At 41.1% G+C, this 22185-nt stretch overlaps 1 protein-coding gene across 31 annotated transcripts in view; it reads right to left on the bottom strand.

The window, feature by feature from the left end:
- Positions 1-22185, bottom strand: part of SYNE2 (spectrin repeat containing nuclear envelope protein 2) — a 370575-nt gene that overhangs the window by 86397 nt on the left and 261993 nt on the right. For all 31 annotated transcript variants that reach the window (XM_016926198.4, XM_009427921.5, XM_016926202.4 and 28 more), the window contains 14 exons: positions 19824-20006; positions 18372-18506; positions 17300-17421; positions 17006-17147; positions 16128-16259; positions 14854-15006; positions 14526-14735; positions 12775-12876; positions 11424-11543; positions 11077-11277; positions 8885-9058; positions 7109-7240; positions 3335-3531; positions 1224-1356 (listed from right to left, as the gene is read on the bottom strand). In XM_016926198.4, the coding sequence (XP_016781687.4) occupies positions 1224-1356; positions 3335-3531; positions 7109-7240; positions 8885-9058; positions 11077-11277; positions 11424-11543; positions 12775-12876; positions 14526-14735; positions 14854-15006; positions 16128-16259; positions 17006-17147; positions 17300-17421; positions 18372-18506; positions 19824-20006 (2136 nt within the window). The remainder of the gene's footprint in view (positions 1-1223; positions 1357-3334; positions 3532-7108; positions 7241-8884; positions 9059-11076; positions 11278-11423; positions 11544-12774; positions 12877-14525; positions 14736-14853; positions 15007-16127; positions 16260-17005; positions 17148-17299; positions 17422-18371; positions 18507-19823; positions 20007-22185) is intronic.

Genomic DNA, 22185 nt, shown 5'->3' with positions numbered 1-22185 from the left:
TAAATATAGCAGAAAGTAAGAGTCAGAATAACTGGCTAGAGTCAACAAATAAACATAGTAAATATATGAATGTGTATACACACACACACACACCCCTTTTTCCTGCTGTTGGGCATTACATACACGATGGGGAACAAAAGAGATGGAATGCATACCCCTGAAGAAGCTTATCACCCAGTAGGTTAACATTTTTAAAAATAAGTCATTATTTAAACGGGGTAAGTTTTACAATAAACTACGGAACCCAACACAAAGTGCATATTAAATGAATTACTTGCAACAAGTTTGTAATTTAAACGTTTAAATCTTTCCTATGTAGAAATTCTTTCAAGTATGTTTAAAAAATTTACATTTTAATAGCAAAATGAGTAATCATAGCTACGAAGTATGAAAAATGGAAACAGGAAAAGTCTAACAGAAAAGACTACGTTTCATAAATGCATTGACCAATAATCATTTTGTAATTATATTACAAGAGTAATACATTTTTATTTCCCCCAAAATTTGGGGGATATTTTTGAATTTTTTTCCAAAAAAATCTCAAAACAATGGAACAAAAGCTTTTTAGTAGAAATATCAATTTTGTTTACAATAATTTAAAACTACGCATTTATTAATGTTAACATTTATAAGTTAATAACCTTATAAAGTTGTTTTTGGGTCTTGTATTTTTTGTATTTGTAAAACATGACCTATGTCAGTTCAAGTTCTTTGAGACTGAGTTTCACTCTTGATGCCCAGGCTGGAGTGCAATGGCGCCGTCTCAGCTCATTGCAACCTCCACCCACCGGGGTTCAAGTGATTCTCCTGCCTCAGCCTCCCGAGGAGCTGGGATTACAGGCATGCACCACCATGCTCGGCTAATTCTGTATTTTTAGTAGAGACAGGGTTTCTCCATGTTTGTCAGGCTGGTATGGAAATCCCGATCTCAGCTGACCCACTGCCTCAGCCTTCCAAAGTGCTGGGATTACAGGCGTGAGCCACTGCACCTGGCACAAGTTTTAAATTCAGATATATTTTATGGGGTCAATTAAAAATACATTTTATTATAAATGAATGAACAGTATAAACAGTTCTAGGTTTGAAGAACACAGCTGCCATTCGCCCAAGTCTTACCCCTTATCCACAAATAAATACGAAGACTATCACATCAACCCTGATGCTTTTTCCTTGATATTTATTTCTGACCAGTAATTAACTGAACATATGCTATTACAACTTACAAAAAAATTGTCGATGTTGCTTCTGATTGTATCCAAGTCCTGAGACACATTGAGGGACTGTTCTTTCCAGTAATTCAGAGTATGCTGGGAAGATTCCAACCACTTGGTTAACTGATCCGAATCTCTGTTATAACTAACAGGAGCAAAGTGAGAGAGAAGGCAGATTAGAAACATATTCTGATAATGATATGCATCACCAGCAAATTTTCTTATTTTATTGTATGTTCTCCTATGTTGATCAGTCCTAACATTCAGAATATCATGACGTTAATAAGGATTATATCATGTTTTATACCATGATGCTCCTGGCATTTTCTAGGACTCTCTCCATTATAGCTCAGCAAGAACAGTGAGGATTTTAGGCCAGATGTGGTGGCTCATGCCTGTAATCCCAGCACTTTGGGAAGCCGAGAAAGGTGGATTGCCTGAGGTCAGGAGTTCGAGACCAGCCTGAAAAACATGGTGAAACCCTGTCTCTACTAAAAAATACAGAAAATACCCAGGCATGGTGGCAGGCGCCTGTAGTCCCAGCTACTCAGGAGGCTGAGGCAGGAGAATCGCCTGAACCCAAGAGGTGGAGGTTGCAGTGAGCCGAGATTGCGCCACTGTACTCCAGCCTGGGCGACAGAGCAAGACTCTGTCTCAAAAAAAAAAAAAAAAAAAAGAATAATGAGGAAGTCTAAAGCATTCTTTTTTATTTCTTATTACAGCTACACAAAAGTATACCCAATGAAGGAGCAGAGATTTTTATCCATCAAATGTCTTCTATAAATTTGTTTATATTAAAAATATAGGTCAGGCACAGTGGCTCACTTCTGTAATCCCAGCACTTTGGGGTAACAAGGTGGGAGGATGGCTTGAGCCCAGGAATTTGAGACCAGCCTGGGCAACATGGAAAAATCCCATTTCTACAAAAAATACAAAAATTAGCAGGGCGTGGTGGCATGTGCTGTGGTTCCAGGTACTTGGGAGGCTGAGGTGGGAAGATTACTTGAGCCCAGGAGGTCAAGGCTGCAGTGAGCCACGATCACGCCACTGCACTCCAGCCTGGGTGACACAGTGAGACCCTGTCTCAAAAAATAAATAAAATTACATATATATATATACACACACACACACACACATACACACACACACACCATACACGCGCACACACACACACACACACACAACCAGCATTTGTATAAGCTGTACAACAACAAACTGCTGCTGGCTGAACACCCAACGTATTTGCCCGAGGTAGTGAAAATATTCAAACAACATTCTGCCCTTCTTGTAACTTTTAAACTGCCTTAGATTAAGACACAGGGATGAGAATGATGTTTAAATGTTCTATGTTCTCCTCCTTCCTCACATGGTTCAAGATTATACCAACTAAGCACAACAAATTCTCCAAAGAACTCAAAAGCCTATTTCAAACTATTGTGTTAGCTAAAATCATTTAATTTTTTTAATTTTAAAACTTTTGGAAGAGGGTAGGAAAGAGCAATATCATGGTATAAAGGTAACCTATATATTATTTTATAACATAATTCCTAGCTTCTATAGAAATGTGTAAACTAGCTGGGTGCAGTGGCTTACACCTGTAATCCCAGCACTTTGGGAAGCTGAGGCAGGAGGACTGCTTGAGGCTAGGAGCTTGAGACCACCCTGGGCAACAATGTGAGACCCCATCTCTACAAAAAATTTTATAAAATTAGCCATGCACGGTGGCCTATGCCTGTAGTCACACCAACTTGGGAGGCTGAGGCAGGAGGATCGCTTGAGTCCAGGAGTTCAAGGTTGCAGTGAGCTATGATAGTGCTGCTGCACTCCATGCACTCCAGCCTGGGTGACAGTGCAAGGCCTTGCCTCCTTAAAAACAAAAAAGAAAAGAAAAGAAAAGAAAAGAAAAAACGATCACAGCAAACTGATTACATGTTATACTGTGTCTAGCAAACCATCAGAGATTCTACATCGCGTTTAGCCCAGAAGAGGGACCCAACTGCTTTAGACTGCCCAAGAAAAAACAGCATAAGGTGGGTTGCAGGTAAAATTTAGTTGACTACAGAATCCCCGAGGTCTTTCTTCACAGCACAATATGAAGCCAATCCACCCCCAAAAAGGCTGACCTGAGCAGATGCTTGAGAAGAGCTTGCAGCCTGTGGAGCTCATGGTCAATTTTCTTGTTCAGGGACAACCACTGCTCTTCCAGTTTTGCGATCTGGCCCTCTAATTCAGGACAGCTCACAGACGCCACCAACTGTTTGCCTTCGTTCAGAGTTTGGTAAAGCCGGGCGTGTTTTCCACCAATGTTTCTTTTTATTTGCTAATAAAAAGTAAAGTCATAGAATGAATTATTTAGAAAATAAAGTCTGCCAAGCTATTCACAAATACTGCATTTAAAACTGACATTTGTGTCCACTGATAAAACAGTAACACTTTCCCAACATTCAAGACTATAGTCTGACTGGATGCATGATTAATGGTTTATTGGTTACCTTTCATGATAGGTGTCCAATCTTGCATTTCTAGAGCACAGATTCAACTCTGTAAACTTACTGGCTGGATGCAGTGGCTCATACCTGTAATCCCAGCACTTTGGGAGGCTGAGGCAGGCAGATCACCTGAGGTCTGCAGTTCGAGACCAGGCTGACCAACATGGTGAAACCTCCTCTCTACTAAAAATACAAAAAATTAGCTAGGTGTGGTGGTGCATGCCTGTAATCCCAGCTACTTGGGAGGCTGAGGCGGGACTTGGTGGCGCACACCTGTAATCCCAGCTAGCCAGGAGGCTGAGGCAGGAGAATTGCTGGAACCCAGGAGGTAGAGGCTGCAGTGAGCTGAGATTGTGCCACTGCACTCCAGCCTGAGCGACAGAGTGAGACTGTGTCAAAACAAAACAAAACAAAACAAACCAACCAACCAACCCAAATCAACTTTATAGACTTATTGCATACAAACAAAAAACAAGCTGGCAGTCATTAGGCCATGCTGAGCTCACAGATAGGTTTTGTGTGACCTTAAGATCAGTTTGAAAAATCAGGAAATCTTACATAATAATCAGGATTGCCAGTGTCTGTGGGAAAACTGGCTAGCAATTGTTGGTCTGCATCTCATGTGGCAAAGGGCGGCTGTAACTGAGCAGCAGCTGCTGGCTCTAGGAGAGCCTACTTCCTCTCCTTTTCCCTTGGCTCAGTCCCCACCACCCCTCTGATTGCAGAGCCAGTAGGGTTTCCTTATTTCTATTCTGCCCCCAAAAGCACTTCAGATGGTGACTTAGATATGAAGAGGATAAATAAAATAGTATTTCTCTATTATCCATGAGATGCGAATACTAGGCAGAAAAATTCATTTCCAGGGTCTTCTACTGAATATAAAGATTCAGTAGAGAGAAAGGAAGAAAACTTTAGAAAAATAAATTAAAACAGCATATCATTAATGCAACTTCATGGAAAGAAAAATGAAATTCTTTGAAGAGAAGTCTGTCTAAAGGTAATTATCTAACACAGCTGGATTCAGCTAATGCCATTTATCCTGATACCTGTTTAATCTTAAAAAATAAATTATTAACAAAACAGAAGGTTTGCTATTTTCAAATTAAGTTAAGCCTTTTAAATCATTACCCAAAAATTCCACTTCCATGGCCCTTTCCACCACTCCCATTTGTAATCCCCTCCCCCGTGTCTGAGCATCTGTATTAAAAGAAAAAAAAAATCAGTCTAATTTTCTAAGTGAAGTGCTAGATTCTTCACCTTTAAAACATCTCTGAAAAGTCTTAATTCACCCCCCAATTTTTTTTTTTTTTTTTTTTTTGAGATGAAGTCTCGCTCTGTCACCCAGGCTGGAGTACAGTGGCGCTATCTCAGCTCACTGCAGCCTCCGACTCCCGGGTTCCAGCGATTATCCTGCCTAAGTCTCCCAAGTAGCTGGGATTATAGGCACGTGCCACCACACCCAGCTAATTTTTGTATTTTTAGTAGAGATGGGGTTTTACCATATTGGCTAGGCTGGTCTCAAACTCCTGACCTCAGGTTATCCACCCACCTCGGCCTCCTAAGGTGCTAGGATTACAGGCATGAGCCACCACGCCCAGCCTAATTCACCGATTGTATGCATGGGATACAGTCTGTGCACGAGTAACTAGGCTGAGCCAGCATTTGAACACAGGTTTGTTGACTTCAAAGGCCAGACAACTGACTCCTAGGTTCCATGCCCCACAGACGACGGCTGATCAAGATGACAACATCTGTCAGACTCACACAAACCTTTCCTTGATTCTGAACTGAGAATGGCCTATGAAGTCCATATGTGAGATGGGCTTTACAGGATATGTCTTCTTTAGTCTGGCAAATTTATTTAAAAGTCTTAGAACAATTTTTTTCTTTTTAATATTTCAAATGTAATAGAATCACACATTTTAACAGATATGGTCACTTTTGGAGAAAACAATCACACTCATATTAGGTTGGCTAATATTAGACTGTTGCTTAAAATAATAAGCCTTAAAATACTGTTCTCATCTGCATTCTTTCAGCTGTTTAGATGATACCTTCTGTATCCCTAGACTAACAGAGAGCTAAACAGTACTCTCATCACCCCTACTCCCACCCACCCCAGAGGACCCAGATTTACCTTAGAGTTAGGCTCAATATAATTAATAAGGTGGCAATTAGACCAACTGTAGCTTTCCAGGCATCTAGGGAGTATAAATACAGTGTCCCAGCCTCTGGAAAATGTTCCTTATAGAAGTTAAAATACCTCCATGGAAAAGAGAACCCTGGAATTATTTCCTGCTTTCATTTTCCAACTAGTTCATTCAGGCAATAAATGTGCTTTTGAGGTTTTAAAGTTGATATTTCATAACTGCCTCTAGCCGCACAACTCAGATTCTGACGGCATATATCCTAAAGTTAAAACTAGGAATTTTAAGTTCCTGGTGAGAAGACTTAAAACTTGTTTTTATCTTGTTGGTCATGTTCTCAATGTCACTTGAAAACTATTTTGAGGTTTTATCTTTTCTTTCGCACCAAAATTAGAGACACAGAGACAGATGATAATAACGCAAAAAGTTACACACAAAAAGTTTAAAAGTTTGAGGGTTTTTGTTTTTTTGTTTTGAGATAGAGTCTCGCTCTGTCACCCAGGCTGGAGCGCAATGGCATGATCTTGGCTCACTGCAACCTCCACCTCCCAGGTTTAAGCAATTCTCCTGCCTCAGCCTCCCAAGTAACTGGGATTACAGGCACATGCCGCCATGCCCAGCTAATTTTTTTTTTTTTTTTGTATTTTAGTAGAGACAGGGTTTCACCATTTTGCCCAGGCTGGTCTCAAACTCCTGAGCCCAGGCAATCCACCTGCCTTGGCCTCCCAAAGTGCTAGGATTACAGGTGTGAGCCATCGTGTCCGGCCTGAGATGTTTTTATAATGCTGGTGACAGGTAAGATTATTGTCTGTCTTATGGGCTACGTCTAGTCAGGACTTCACTGTACGAATAAAACGAAATATATGTTTAGAGGCCGAAGGCTGACAAAGTTCTTTCCATTCTTCAGCTCATTTCCATACTAGTAGCTCACTGGCATTCACTTCCAGAGACAGGTAGAATTGGCTCGATTATCTGCGTTCCACAGATAAAGAAACTGAGGCTTAGGGACAGCAAGGTCACAGAAGTGATAAGTGATGGAGCCACGACTCAAGCAAGGTCCTCTCCCCCAAGCCAGACATGTGGTTATGCTAAGGAGTTCACATTCAAATCTGTAGTCTCCCTGAATACATTCAACAGTGAGTTGTATGATGAACATTTTGTTTCAATTCAAACCTTCCAAATCAAGCCACTTAGTCAAAACAAATGTAAAACACAAAGTGCTATGGACATGCCTTTGATAACTTAAATGGAAGACAAATACCTGGTAAAATGAAATCCTTTCCACTAATCTTTCCTCTGTTTCTTCCACCAAACTCACAGAGGGCAATGTAGATATAAGAATTTCCAGGTCCTTTTCAAGAGATGCATAGTTTTCATCAAATTCTTCCCATTTCTAGAGAATCAAGGACATAAAATTAGTGGAAGCCCTTTACCAGATTGGTTCCAGATAACAACATAACTAATCACAAAACAAAAATGAACACCAAGACCATACAAAATTAAAGCACAGATTCCAGGTGTGTTCGAGAGACGTAACCCCACCCTGGTAAGCGCTCAGCATCTAATGGAAAAGAATTCCATCGCCTTTGAGGACAAGGTTTAAAAAGAATCTCAGTTGGCATTTAGTGTTTTATGCTTGTCTTGTCAAACTGGGTAACATGACTAAAGGAGTAATACGATGAAGTTAAAATGATACTCTTAGCAACTCCGTAGAGACCTCGGAGCCACAAGAGAGCCTTTCTCTTATTAGGAAAGGGAAAGAGCTAACTTTTAGACCCTTACTCAACAGAAGCTATTAGGCTGCTCCTGCTCTCCCAGCCCACGCCCAAGCCCACCAAACCCCCATGCCACTTGCAGCATAGGTCTGCTCAAGGTGTCTTTGAGGAGTATAGGCTTACACTTCATCAGGGGAGGACAATTGCCTTAGCCCTAGTCTTGTCATCTTTTAGCTTGCCCCGTTTCCATGGATGCCCACCCCTAGGATCCCAACACACCACAGAGCTGAGTTATTGACTCCAAACATTGTCTGTTAGGAAAAGAACCACCTCACTCATTTCCATATCTATTCACATAGTGGCTCACTTGGCTTTTATAGAACACTCACTGGGTCCACGGAGTCTTTTTTTAAAAATACCATGACATATTATAAATATCAACTTGACACACTAACTAGAAAATAAATTTTGTTAGCAAAAAAATAACACCATATTACATTATCAAGTTAAACATTTCCTTCCTTTTTTCTTTCTTTCTTTTTTTTTTTTTTTTTTTGAGACAGAGTCTCGCTCTGTCGCCCAGGCTGGAGTGCAGTGGTGTAATCTAGGCTCACTGCAAGCTCTGCCTCCCGGGTTCACGCCATTCTCCTGCCTCAGCCTCCTGAGTAGCTGCAACTACAGGCGCCCACCACCACGCCCAGCTAATTTTTTTTTGTATTTTTAGTAGAGACGGGGTTTCACCGTGTTAGCCAGGATGGTCTCGATCTCCTGACCTCGTGATCTGCCCCCCTCCGCCTCCCAAAGTGCTGGGATTACAGGCGTGAGCCACTGCGCCCGGCCTCCTTCCTTTTTTATTTCCTTTAAGTACTAACATTGGCTATGAAAGGTGTGAGGGGAATGCCTCAAAACTGAGAAGGAGCTTTATGCATGCTTATTTTTTTCTTTGAGTTTAGACAAGATTGTCATCCATTTTAGGACATCTGGGCCTGTTCTCTTGAAGAAGTACAGTTTTTAAACCAATAACTGTTTCACCCAAATGATCTCATTCAAGGTCTCAAAGTGCTTATCGTTTTGCTTATTCATACATGAACCTAAAAGGCAGAGAGACGCAGTACCATCCCCAATCTATGTATGAGAAATCCCAGCCAACTTTTCCTTCAGGGAGTGGCCTCAGAACCTGAGCAGGGGTCCACATTCCTCACTGTCAGGCTTCCATTTAACTATAGCTTAATGATAACTAGATACTTCTTCTCAACACCTGGGGTGGTGATGGAAAATCAGGAATTCCCAGCTTCAGTACAACGTTTACATAACCCAAATACCTGCAACAAACTCTGCAGCTTCATACCACATTGGCGTGACTTTTCTTCTAGCATTTTAACTTCTGTTACGTGTTCTGCCCAAAATGTCTCTCTGTTTTGCAATAAAGAAGGAAGTATTTTGGCAGAGTATGCTTGGATCAACAACATGTCAGCAACAAGCTTCTGGAAAAAAACCTATGAGATGGAGAAAGTTTTAATATTTACTTTGAAATTGTGAAAAATCTTAAAAACCAAGTTACTTCAACTTTATATCCAGTTATTTTTGTTTTAAATCCAAAATCCCAGGACATCCGTGTAGAGTCAAATTGACCAGCCTGGCCAAGATGGCAATACAAAAATTAGCTAGGCATGGTGGTGAATGCCCGTAATCCCAGTCATTTGAGAGACTGAGGCAGGAGAATCATTTGAACCCGGGAGGCGGAGGTTGCAGTGAGCCGAGATTGTGCCACTGGACTCCAGCCTAGGTGACAGAGCAAGACTCCCTCTCAAAAAGGAAAAAAAAAAAAAACAAAAAAACTCTTAGTCTTTGAACACTAGTGGAACTTCAACAAATTATAAAGTATTACCCTTAGGTGTTATTTTCCACTAAATAATCCATTTTAAATGGCAAACATTTTTGTCAGTCAATTTCAATTTCCAGATAGATCTTTCTAAATCAGTTGTTTTGAGTCTAAATGCTACAAAAAGATAGATGCCAGCTAGGTGTGGTGGCACACATCTATAGTCCCAGCTACTCAGGAGGCTGAAGTGAGAGGATTGTTTGAGACCAGGATCTCGAGGCTACAATGAGCTATGATTACACCACTGCACTCCAGCCTGGAATACAGAGTGAGACCGTGTCTCTTAAAAAAACAAAAACAAAAACAAAAACAAACAAACAAAAAACAGATGTCACTGTGGCTGATGAATTTCAAGACAAGTTGGATGGACAGATGTGCAAACTCAAGCAACCCACATATGCAAAAGACAGGTCTCCTTAACCCTGGCTTTAACTTCTACTCAAGAGAATGACTAAATAAAGGGAATTTGCTGCTTTATAGGAATCCTGGACATAAAGCTTCCTGTATTTGTATTTGAACTTCAAGAACCTTTCAAGAGGAAGGCTTTATTTCACATGGTTCTTCTCCATTTACAGTTGTCTGGAGGGATCCCTCCATATTATGTGAATCCCTTCTCCTAAGCCTTGAAAAGGACATATACATAGAGACATTTATAAAAGCATCTAGCAAGGGGCCTAGCACACTGCAGATAATCAATATTATTTTCTCCTCTTCCCCTCCATCCTTCATACAATATTTATCTTTCAATTTTTCTTAGACTAAGCTCTACCTTCCAAATGCTAGACCATAAGCTTACCTCAGGTAGGAACCGTCCTACACATTTTTAATTATCAGCACCTAGATTACTCTTTATCTTTAGTTGGTGATCAAGAAGTTTTTGTTTAATGAAATGAATTTTAAAAATCAAAGGATTTACTATAGTCTTATACTACATAATAACACACTTTCCTTTTGATTCTAGTTCTCAGGAAAGCCTTTTCTTCTTTTTTTTTTTTTTGAGATACAGTCTTGCTGTGTCGCCAGGCTGGAGTGCAGGTGCGTGATCTCAGCTTACTGCAACCTCCGCCTCCTGAGTTCAAGCAATTCTCCTGCCTCAGCCTCCCAGGTAGCTGGGATTACAGGTGCCTGCCACCATACCCAGCTAATTTTTGTATTTTTGGTAGAGACAGGGTTTCACCATGTTGGCCAGGCTGGTCTCGAACTCCTGACCTCAGGTGATCCACCCGCCTCGGCCTCCCAAAGTGCTGGGATTACAGGCATAAGCCACTGCACATGGCCAGGAAAGCCTTTTCTAACTTTCGTAAGTCACCTTCTGCTATTAAATGCTCTCATAGAATGTATCCTCATTTTAATTTTAAATTTGTTTGAAGACTTGTTGATAAATATCTATCTTCTCAATCAGGTGAAATCTCCATGAATATAAGGAACTGTGTCTGTTTTTACTCATAACCCAAATTCCTAGCATGTACCAGGGTTCCTGGTACACATTAAGCATTCTAATAGATGTTTATTAAAAGAATGAATAGCTTAAATTTCAACAAAGAAGAAAAATGGATCCTTTCTGTTCACATTCAGAAATACCTTAAGATTTTAGTCTATGAAGGGGTCACCCGACCCATGTGTCTGTCTCACCTTGTGATTTTCTATTTGAGCCTGTAACGCCACTTTACTTTTGGTTTGTTTTAAGTGGCCATGAGCAAGCTTTTCCTTCCCAATCTTCACCAGTTCCACCATGCCTTGCAACAAAGCATCTTGCTGGCTCTCAGTGACGAAAGGGCCGCTGAGTTCTGTGTACCTGGCTCTTAGCATTCCCCACATACTGTCAAGTACATCCTGAAAAGAGAAGAGCAGGTGCACATGTGCATTTTCATCCAACCGGGGCAATAACTAAAAGACAAATCTAAACTATGCTGGTGGAAGAAAAGGATCTGGCCCCTCACAATCACAGTGCTGAGTCAATGTTTTCTGCTCAGGCATACCTCTAATTTGTAAACCTCCTGGAGTAAAGCATAAGGTAAATGAAGCCTCTCCCCTTCATCTCTTAGTTTGGCCACTCGGCTCTCGGCGTTCTCCAGCTCCACTCTATATGCATCCGCTTTCTAAGTGAGAGACAATACAAGAAAAGAAAACCCTTCAGTAAGTCAGAGAAGTACACATAGTTATCTAAAAAGAATTAAATAGTACAGAAAGGGATGAAGGGAAAAGCGAAAATCCCAGCTCCCGCTCCCTCACCTCCTGCTCTCCTTAACAATCTTGCCAGAGGTCCCAAGTTCCTAACATGCACCATACCAGTAGGGGTAGACATGCATATCCCCAAACTCAATGAACTGCACCACAGCATTCTGTCCTGCGGTTAGCATTCCTCACTCACCAGCTCTTCAGCATCTCTTCACATCGGTATACACATATCTAGCTCCTTTGAAACAGACACGCAGCATGCTATTGTAAGGGTGTACCCTGCTTTTGTATCAGTCAGCTCTCAATGGACTTTTGGGCTATTTACAGTTTTTAATTCAAGCAGAGCTGCCGGGTCCATCCTTAAATATTTATGACTTATTTATTTATTTATTTATTTAGAGACAAAAGTCTGGCTCTGTCACCCAAGCTGGAGTTCAGTGGCACAATCTCAGTTCACCGCAACCTCCGCCCCCCAAGCTCAAGCAATTATCACACCTCAGCCTCCGGAGTAGGTGGGACTACAGCCGTGTGCCACTGCACCTGGCTAATTTTTGTATTTTTGATAGAGATGGGGTTTGCCATGCTGGCCAGACTGGTCTTAAATTCCTGGCTTCAAGTGATCCACCTGCCTCAGCCTCCCAAGGTGCTGGGATTATAGGCGTGAGCCACCAACCTGGCCAAAATATTTATCTTTATGCACTTGTCTTATATCCTTAGGAGGAGTACAAGTTCAGCACCTCAAACAGTGCCTGAACATAGTGGATCCTCAATTAATATTTGCTAAATACATGAAGTCAAATTATTGCTGGAAGAGAGAGTATTCATGTTTAAAATTCTGATATACAGACAAAGGATCCCCAGGGCTCCCCTGGCAAGAGGATGAGGGTCTCATTTTCCAATACCCTTACCAACACTGGACATACACATTTTGTCATGGTTGATAAGTGAAAATGGCCTCCTGTTGTTTTAATACATTGTGCTTCAGAAAATTAGGAGATGTTTTTAAAAAGTCAACATAAATAGTTCTCATTTTTTATTTATTTACTTAAGCCTTGCTGCTGCTCACAAAGGAAAGTAGTTCAGAAGCACGGCTTATATGCAAAGCTCTGTGGTTCAAAGTTAAGTCAGTCTGAATTATTTTGACTTGATTACCTGAAGCTGTTCAGCAACACTCTGCCCACTGATTTCATTCAAAGACTGTTGTAAAGATGTCTTACTCTTAATGAGCTGATCATATAATCTCTTTATTTCATGCTGTAAGATAAATGTCGGAAACTGAGCAATCTCATTTAGGCCTTCATTATCTTTTTTTATATTTAGTTGGTTTTTATAATTTTTGTGACAGTAGAAATTTCAACCAAATACAAAAAATAGAGAAATCCCCATTTTATCATCATTAAACTTCAACAATTATTGATTCATGGCTGACCTTCTTCCCTCTACATCCTCCCTCCAGCTCTCAACTGTACCTAATCTCCTTTCCTTCAGGCTATTTTGAAGCAAATCCCAGGTCTCAAGTCATTTCATCAGTATATGTTTCAGTATGTATTTCTAAAAGATAAAGATCCTTCTCTTCACTCCAATATACTCCTCCCCTGCCATCAATAATAATTCCTTAGTATGATTTAACTATCCAGACAGAATTCACATATCCCTAATTGCCTATAATTTTTCTTTTTGATTTGTTTCAATGATGATCCAAATGAGGTCCACATGTCATGATGGATAAATACATCTTAGATGTCTCTTAACCTGCAGAATCCCTGACCACTTTTTTTGTTTCTTGAATGTGTGTATGTGAAAAAATGGGTCATTTGTTCAGTACAGTTTCCCACAGGCTGGATTTGGCAGACTGCACTCCCAGTGTGCTGTTTAACCTGTTCTTCTTTTCTTGTGTCTGTTTTACTTGGATTCTAGCAGCTTGGTCAGATTCAGGCTTGATTTTTATGGGCAAGCCTCATTCATAAATAGTATTGGATTTCATTTCTTTTTCATTAGATAATTTTAGTAGCTTCCTAACTCTTCTACCTGCCTGGAGTCTCTGCCTCTCCAATTCACTTTAGACAACTGCTGGAGGAATCTACCTGAAACATACACGGATTGTCATTCCTTAGCTCAAAAACCTTAATGGCTCCCTCTAGCTAGAAAAACAAATACAAATGCCTCCCCTGCCCCGCCATTTTAATTGTTAAATGGCTAAATGTAATACAAGAAATGAAACATTATTTTAGCTCATCCTAACAAATTCTTACTCAAGACTCTACTTTTTTTATTTTTTATTTTTTTACTTTTTTCTTTTTTTGAGATGGGATCTATGTTGCCCAGGCTGGTCTTGAACTCCTGGGCTCAAGCAATCCACCTACCTAGGCCTCCCAAAGTGCTGGGATTACAGGCATGAGCTACTACGCTCGGCCAAGACTTTAAAGGGCTTCACCTTTTTTTTTTTTTTTGAGATGGAGTCTTGCTCTGCCGCCCAGGCTGGAGTGCAGTCGTGTGATCTCAGCTCACTGCAACTTCTGCCTCCCAGGTTCAAGCAATTCTCCTGCCTCAGCCTCCCAGGTAGCTGGGATTACAGGCACACACCACCATGTCCGGCTAATTTTTGTATTTTTAGTAGAGATGGGGTTTCACCATGTTGGCCAGGATGGTCTCAATCTCCTGACCTCAGGTGATCCGCCTGCCTCGGCCTCTCCCAAAGTGCTAGGATTACAGGCGTGAGCCACTGCCCTCGGCCAGGGCTTCACTTTCAAATGATCTCCAACCATGAGCAACAAACAGAAGAGTCTCATCATTTCCCTTAGCAATTCTTATTAACAAATGTCACCAGGAATAGGAATAGGCATTAGGGGTTCATGCTGTAACTTAAAACAGTGCCAAAATAGGCTGTGTGCTCGGAATCATACCTGGTAACTGCGGTTGTAATCGAGGCCAGCTTTCAGGGACTTGCTTCTACAGACAGCTGCAGCCTGAGTGTGCTCCAGGCAGACTTGAAGGTTGTCAAAACATTCAAGGAGCAAGTTGGTGTTCTTGCCAGGCCAAGTCATGGCTTTCAAAAGATCACCCTTCTTGTCACTTAGCGCTAAATAAAGTTTCTTCAACTCAAGAGCCAGCGTCTGGAGTGGAGAGGAAGGAAGACAATGAATGAGCTCTGACCTCAAGAGGTTTCCACGTGGGCTTAACTCACGGGGCTGCTGTAATGGCCAACACATGGGCTCGTGAGAAGTGCCCTACCTCATAGTGCACCTGCTGGCCAGAACCATCCTCCCTGTAAAGCCTGGGCATCTCCAGCATCTCCTCCACACTGCTGAGGCACTGACTGAGGGTCAGGAATAGTTCAAACAATTTTTTATCCAAATTGATATATGCTTCTTCTGTCATATTTTCCTGAATCAAGAGGAAAAAAGAAAAAGAAAATTAAGATACCTTTGCCTTCCTAGACCTATATTTTGCCTAGTTTCCATTATAGTTTATGATTTATGTTATGCTTCTTTTGTAATAAGTTGCTTCAAACGCTTTGTGAACTAGGTAGCAGAACAAATAAATAAACTTAACGATGTTAAACTCGGAGAAAAATGAGTTTAAGAAGCTCAGCGTTAGGTAGTTATTTGAGTACTGCCTGGAACTAAAAGGTAAATCATGAGATGAAGGATCCCTTAGCAGGGCGATCCAGGTGAAAGTGTGGTCCCAGATAAATTACACTGTCTCCTTTACCACTGTTTCCCACTCTCCACATTCTAATGTAGGAGAAAGTGGTTAATGAAATCAAGTATAGCTGGGAGAAGGAAAAGAAGTCGCAAAAGAGAAGCTTGAAGGGGTTGATTACAAAGAGGAGGTACAGTGTCTTAAAAACAGGAGCAGGCTGCAGAGGAGGGGGAAAGTGTCATTTATGAGCTGATTGTGAGAATCAAGGCTTAGGTGTATGACTCCAAGCACGTCCCCAGTGTCATGCATTGCGCCTGGTGAGTCTGGGAGCCACAGATCTGTTTTAGCATAAGCTGCTGGGGCCACCTCTTTTTCTTTACCCACAGCTACCCTGAATTCTTGAACAGTTATAAGTAGTTTAGGAGCATGCCATAGCTAGTCATCACTCCAACTTGGGCCCTGTCTCCTACTATCTTCTCTGATAGACACCTCACATAACCTAGCATTAATTACCTCAGTATTAAGTCTGCTCAGGGTTGAAAACCATGCCTATACTCCCTCCCTACTCTCCTCTTCACCCTTCCAATCCCAGATCACCACTGCAGACAGCACTCATCAATCATGATCCTCTTTCCTGCTGATCCTGGACTCAGAATCCTTTGCACACAGTCCCTAGGGAACCAACCACTACAAAATATATTAGAGTTGGCAAGCAAGATCAATTCAATTTGCAATCCTAGGACCCATTCCATTATGTGTTCCATGACTTGTTCAGTGACGACAATTATGACCAAGTCACAATGATGATATCTCCTTTGTTTATGTTATTACAATGAGGAAAACACATTGTGTGCAGCTTCTACCTGTGTCTGAAGGTTACTTGCTTCTTGGCGCAGGTCTTCGAGTTGGGTGGTGTAGGTTTTCAGTTCTTCAGTTGTTGGGTATCTAAAGTTATACATACTCACGCTGGGTAGAATACCCATATTTGTGGAAACCTATTTGACAAAGGAAAACCCTATTAGTGACAGTTTTAGACCCTGCTGATGTTAATTAATTTATTTTTTTATTTTCGAGATGGAGTCTTGCTCTGTCGCCCAGGCTGGAGTGCAGTGGCATGATCTCCTCTCACTGAAACCTCTGTCTCCCATGTTCAAGAGATTCTCCTACCTCAGCCTCCCGAGTAGCTGGGATTACAGGCATGCACCACCACGGCCAGCTAATTTTGTATTTTTAGTAGAGACAGGGTTTCTCCATGTTGAGGCTGGTCTTGAACTCCTGACCTCAGGTGATCCACCTGCCTCGGCCTCCCAAAGTGCTGGGATTACAGGCGTGAGCCACCGCGCCTGGCCAAGTGTTTCTTAAAATACATATTCATTCCTTTATTCATTCAACAAACAGTAACTGAGAGTCTGTGATGTCCTAGGTACCGTGCTTGGCACTCAAATGCAAACCAGGCAGACATGATCTGTCTTTCTTCCCCATCTAATGGGGAATACAGACTATAAACAAACAGGCGGATAGATGTTATAAATAACAGCTCTGATGAGGGAAGCCCTGGGTGCTACAGAAGCACAAAGGAGGGGTTCCTAATGCAGGTTTCCAAGATCAAGAAAATGTATCAGCCAAGTAAAAACTCACTTGGCAACTTTGCTTTCTGGAGAATATACATGTTTATTTAATGAATGCTTGTTGGATTTTCAAAGATAAACAGGCTATTTGCACCACGTAGATACAGACTGACCTGAGGCTCCACAAGCTGAGGGAGTGGGAGCTTTATTTTTGATGAGAGTTCATGATGCAGATATTGCCACTTATCTCCATTTTGGCCCTGGGGTGACAAGATCGAGTCTGGAACGTCATTTTCAGGGCTGGTTGCCTGGTTGCTTTTGAAGAAGAACAAAAGGTGAAGAGGACAATCAACACTAAACATTTTGTATTACATTCACAGTTCTATGAGCAATTTTTAAAAGAAACACTCTTAATTCTCCCAGTCATAAAACCACTGGATGACCAACTCTATTTTTAAATGTTTTACCTTGCAGATGATTCCTGAGTTGTATCTTTATCATGTTGGCAATACTGGGGCCACATTTTCTTAGCATTAAATTCTATGAATTTGATGAAATCTTTCTGTTCCATTGGTTTTAACTCCAGAACCTGTAATTGAATGAGATTCAAATGGTCCAATCCATCAAGCTTTTCGATTAGTACCCATTAGTTTCCTCTGCTGAGATAAATCTAATTTTGAGCCAGTTCCTAAATCATTAATTACTATTTCTCTTTCTTGCATTCCTGTTCTTGTAAACGCTCACTTCCCAAAAACCTATTTAAAATATTCACACAATAACTGTTATTTAAACCGCATACATGGAAAATCATCAAAGACATACAAACACATTTTGAAAAGACAGGCAAAGCAGAGTTGCAACTACAGAAGTTCACCCTGAAGACAGTTGATATAAGATGTAAGTTAATAAAGGAGCAAAGTTATGGTGTCCCCAGTGTTAGCAGCTGAAAGCAAAGCAGATGTTATGGTAAATGCTGAAAACTCTCAGAGTTTCTGCACACACACAAACACCCACATGCCACATTTTGCAGAAATTCCATATAGAAAGCTTTTTTTTTGTTTGTTTGCTTTGCTTTTGGAGACAGGGTCTCACGCTATCACCCCAGGCTAGAGTACAGTGGTGTGATCTTAGCTCGCTGCAACCTCTGCCTCCTGGATTCAAGTGATTCTTGTGCCTCAGCCTCCTGAGTAGCTGGGATTACAGGCTTGCACCACCATGCCTGGCTCATTGTTTTGTATTTTTAGTAGAGCTAGGGTTTCACCATGTTGTCCAGGCTGGTTTCGAACTCCTGACCTCAAATGATCCACCTGCCTCAGCCTCCCAAAGTGCTGGGATTACAGGCATGAGCTACTGTGCCTGGCCTTTTTTTTGGTTTTTGAAACAGGGTCTCGCTATGTTGCCCAGGCTGGCCTCGAACACCTGGCCACAGGTGATCCTCCCACCTCAGCCTCCCAAGTAGCTAGGACTGTAGGTTTGCACCACCTTGCCTGGTTAAAAAGTTATATTCTAGTCCCTACAACTGTTGGGGGCTAGAATTACCTGTTGCTGCTGGAAATCTTTTTGTCTGCTGAATTGTGGCCTTTCAGTTACAATGGATTCCAATTCAGAAAGGTTGACTGGTTGGAGAGCTTCTTGATGCTCTGGCTCTGAGGATTTCTTTAGAATGGTAGGATGCTGCAAAACATTTCATAATGGCAGGCTATTTATTTTTAAAAATAAATTCCACTTTATCTCAATTCTAATAATGGGACTACATAGAAAAATTTTACATGAAATAAATGATGGTATTTTGTTATTTGCTATAATTATATACTATAATTTTTTGTTTTTGTTTTTTGAGACGGAGTTTCGCACTTGTTGCCCAGGCTGGAGTGCAAGAGCATGATCTTGGCTCACTGCAACCTCCACCTCTTGGGTTCAAGGGATTCTCCTGCCTCAGCCCCCCAAGTAGCTGTGATTGCAGTTGTGACGACCACACCCAGCTAATTTTTGTATTTTTAGTAGAGACGGGGTTTCACCATGTTGGCCAGACTGGTCTCAAACTCCTGACCTCAGGTGATCTGCCTGCCTCAGCCTCCCGAAGTGCTGGGATTACAGGCGTGAGCCACCACACCCAGCCTACTATGATTTAATGTACCTATTTCATAACAACTTCAAAAACTACTACATTTGGTGAAGTGATCATCTTACTTCTTCAAGCTAATTCATCCAATGAATTACTAAAAGCAAGAAAATGTATTGCCTTTTTTCTTAAGAACAAATACCAAATAAAAAAGTACCAAAAAGAGAAACAGTATTATAAATTCAAATTTCCCCTATGGCTAAAATACATTTTTTTTAAAAAGAGAGAACATATTAGGATGAAAGGGGAACCATATGGCCTATGTATCTGCAGCCAGTCTTATTTCTGTGAACGTAAATCTCTAAGTAGGAACCACTCATAAGCACATGCATATCTTTTATAGTAAGATCTACTCATAAGATGCACATTTGCATTTATAAACACAGAGTGCTTTTAAAAATCATGAGAACATTTTATATGATACTTTGATTATATATATAAATACTTGCAAATGAATAACAAAGTATCCTGGAAACAGGTTTATGTTTCTGATGTCAAATTTTAGTCACATCTATGAAAGCTTTGTTTTCCAGTCAATTAGAGTCACAAAATTCCTTTATAATACATCCTTCTTTTACGAAGAAGCCTTACACTAGACCTCACTGCCAACAAGAACACTCAGCTACATTAAACCAACACAAACCAAACCACCACCATCACCAACAACAACCTAGACAGGAAAACTGCAAAGTAGAATGAAATAAAAATAACAAGCCAGTGTACTCATCTACGGTGTTAATGTGTGAAATTCTTTCACACTTAGTACAGTTTCTCTGTAGCTGGTTCATCACTTCCAACCAGAGTTCTCTTCTGGCAGGTCTGCCACATATGTGTATCAAGATGAATGTCCATAGATAGTCATTTTTTACCTGATCTTCACTGTGCTTCTCCTGAAGCATCATCTGGACTTTTTCTAAATTGCACTTCACTGTTTTCAGTTTCAGGGAAAGCGCTTCAGCCTCATGTTGAGTGGCTCCATTATCTCCCAGGCCCTGATCTTTGCAAGTCTCTAACAGAAAGGCAACCTTGTGCTCAATCTCCGTTAGCATAGCCTAGGAAATAAAAGCATTTAATTATTCATAATGTTGTTCTTGAAGAAGTATTGTGCCTGCAAACAAGTTAAGACTTACTCTTTTTACTTAAGTGTATACAAGAAGTCCCAGAAACACAGGATGGAAGAAACCCTGGAAAAACAAAAACTTCCACAGAATTCTTGTACTTTTCAGTAGGGATGCAACCAAACCAATCCCAATTACACATGTCACTCTGTAAAATAATTTAAGTAAATGACTCTATAGTCGCCTTACAAAACATAGCAGAATGTATCCAGCAGAGGATAGTGGTTAAGAACACAGATCTTGGAACTAGACTATCTGGTTTCAGATCCCGGTCCTACCACTTAGTAGATGTGTAAACACAGGCACCTTACTTTAGAGGAGTGTGCCTCTAGTAGTCTGTAAAATGAAGATAATAACCGAACTCACCTCCTAAGATCATTATGAGGAGTGAATGAATTAAATCCAGGTACTTTGGCCAGTGCTTGATACATCTGTGCTTAAAAAGTGCAGATATTCTTATTTTCCCCCTACCTTCCTAATCTTTTTTTTTTTTTCTGAGACGGAGTCTCACTCTGTTGCCCAGGATAGAGTGCAGTGGTGTGATCTCGGCTCACTGCAACCTCCACCTCCCAGGTTCAAGTAATTCTCCTGCCTCAGCCTCCCGAGTAGCTGGGATTACAAGAGTGCGCCACCACGCCCAGCTAATTTTTGTATTTTTAGTAGAGATGGGGTTTCGCCATTTTGGCCAGGCTGGTCTCAAAATGGCTGGTCTAAAACTCCTGACCTCGTGATCTGCCCACCTAGGCCTCCCAAAGTGCTGGGATTACAGGCATGAACCACCATGCCTCGCCTACCTTCCTAATCTTTTATGTTGCAATCCAAGCGTGGAGTAGGAATTTAAAAAAGAATTCCACGTAACTGTTTGAAAATTATTTCCCTTGCTCTTTTCCTTCTCTTTCTCAAGCCAAATAAGCCTCCAAACTCTCAGAACACCATAGAAGAAATAATTTGGAACCTGAAATATTTAGTTATCGATACAACCGGCCAATTCACACAAATCTAAAAATATATCAGCTGGATGAAGTAAGTTTCCCAGTAAGTCTCGGTCATTGTATTCCTGCTCAACAGATCAAGTTTGCCCTCTCCTGGGGCTCAGCAGCCTGCTCGGTCATGCCAGCTGGCTGGGCACTCACGTCAGCAGCAACAGACAAACTCACATTCCAGCACCATGATCATTTGTACTAAAACTCGGTGCATGACTAAGAACAAGTTCCATTCATTGAGCGAATTTAAGGAATTAAAAATTTTCCTTAAGGAAGAACTCTATTCTTAAAACAAAATTGCAAATAATTTATCCTATAACTCCTTCATCCAAGCAAGCTATAACAGGCCCCTTTATCTATGCTTTTACTTTCTGTGGTTTCAGTTACCTGCAGTCAATCAGGGCTCAAAAATATTACATGGAAAATTCCAGAAATAAATAATTCATACATTTTAAATTTTGCACCACCTGAGTAGCGTGATAAAATTGCACACCATCCTGCTCCATCCCGCCCAGGATGTGAATCATCCCTTTGTCCAGCATATTCACACTCCAGCACTCAGCTCATTAGTTACTTAGTAGAGGTTGAGTATACCTAATCTGAAAATCCAAAATCCCAAAATGCTCCAAAACCTGAAACTTTTTATGCGCCATGCCAGAAGTGGAAAATTCCACACCCAACCTCATGTGATGGGTCACAATTGAACTCTGTTTCACGTATAAAATTATTAAAGTTATTATATAAAATAACCTTCAGGATATGTATATGAGGTATAGATAAAACATAAATTGAGGCCTAGCATGGTGGCTCATACCTGTAATCCCAGCACTTCGGGAGGCCGAGGCAGGAGGATCACTTGAGGCCAGGAGTTTGAGACCAGCCTGGGCAACACAGTGAGACCCTGAGTCTACAAAAAACAAAATTAGCCAGGCATGGTGGTGTACGCCTGCAGTCCCAGCTATTCCGGAGATTGGGGCAGGAGGATTGCCTGAGCCCATCAGGTCAAGGCTGCAGTGAGCCATGATCATGCTACTGCACTCCAGCCTGGGTAACAGAGCAAGACCCTGTTAACTCTAATATAAATAAAGAAATTAATTAATTAATTTAGTGTTTAGACTTGGGTCCTCTCT

This window comes from Pan troglodytes, chromosome 15 (genome assembly GCF_028858775.2).
Source record: "Pan troglodytes isolate AG18354 chromosome 15, NHGRI_mPanTro3-v2.0_pri, whole genome shotgun sequence".
Taxonomy (NCBI): Eukaryota; Metazoa; Chordata; class Mammalia; order Primates; family Hominidae; genus Pan; species Pan troglodytes.
Note: the sequence above shows the minus strand (reverse complement) of the source record. Positions and strands in the feature narration are given on the sequence as shown.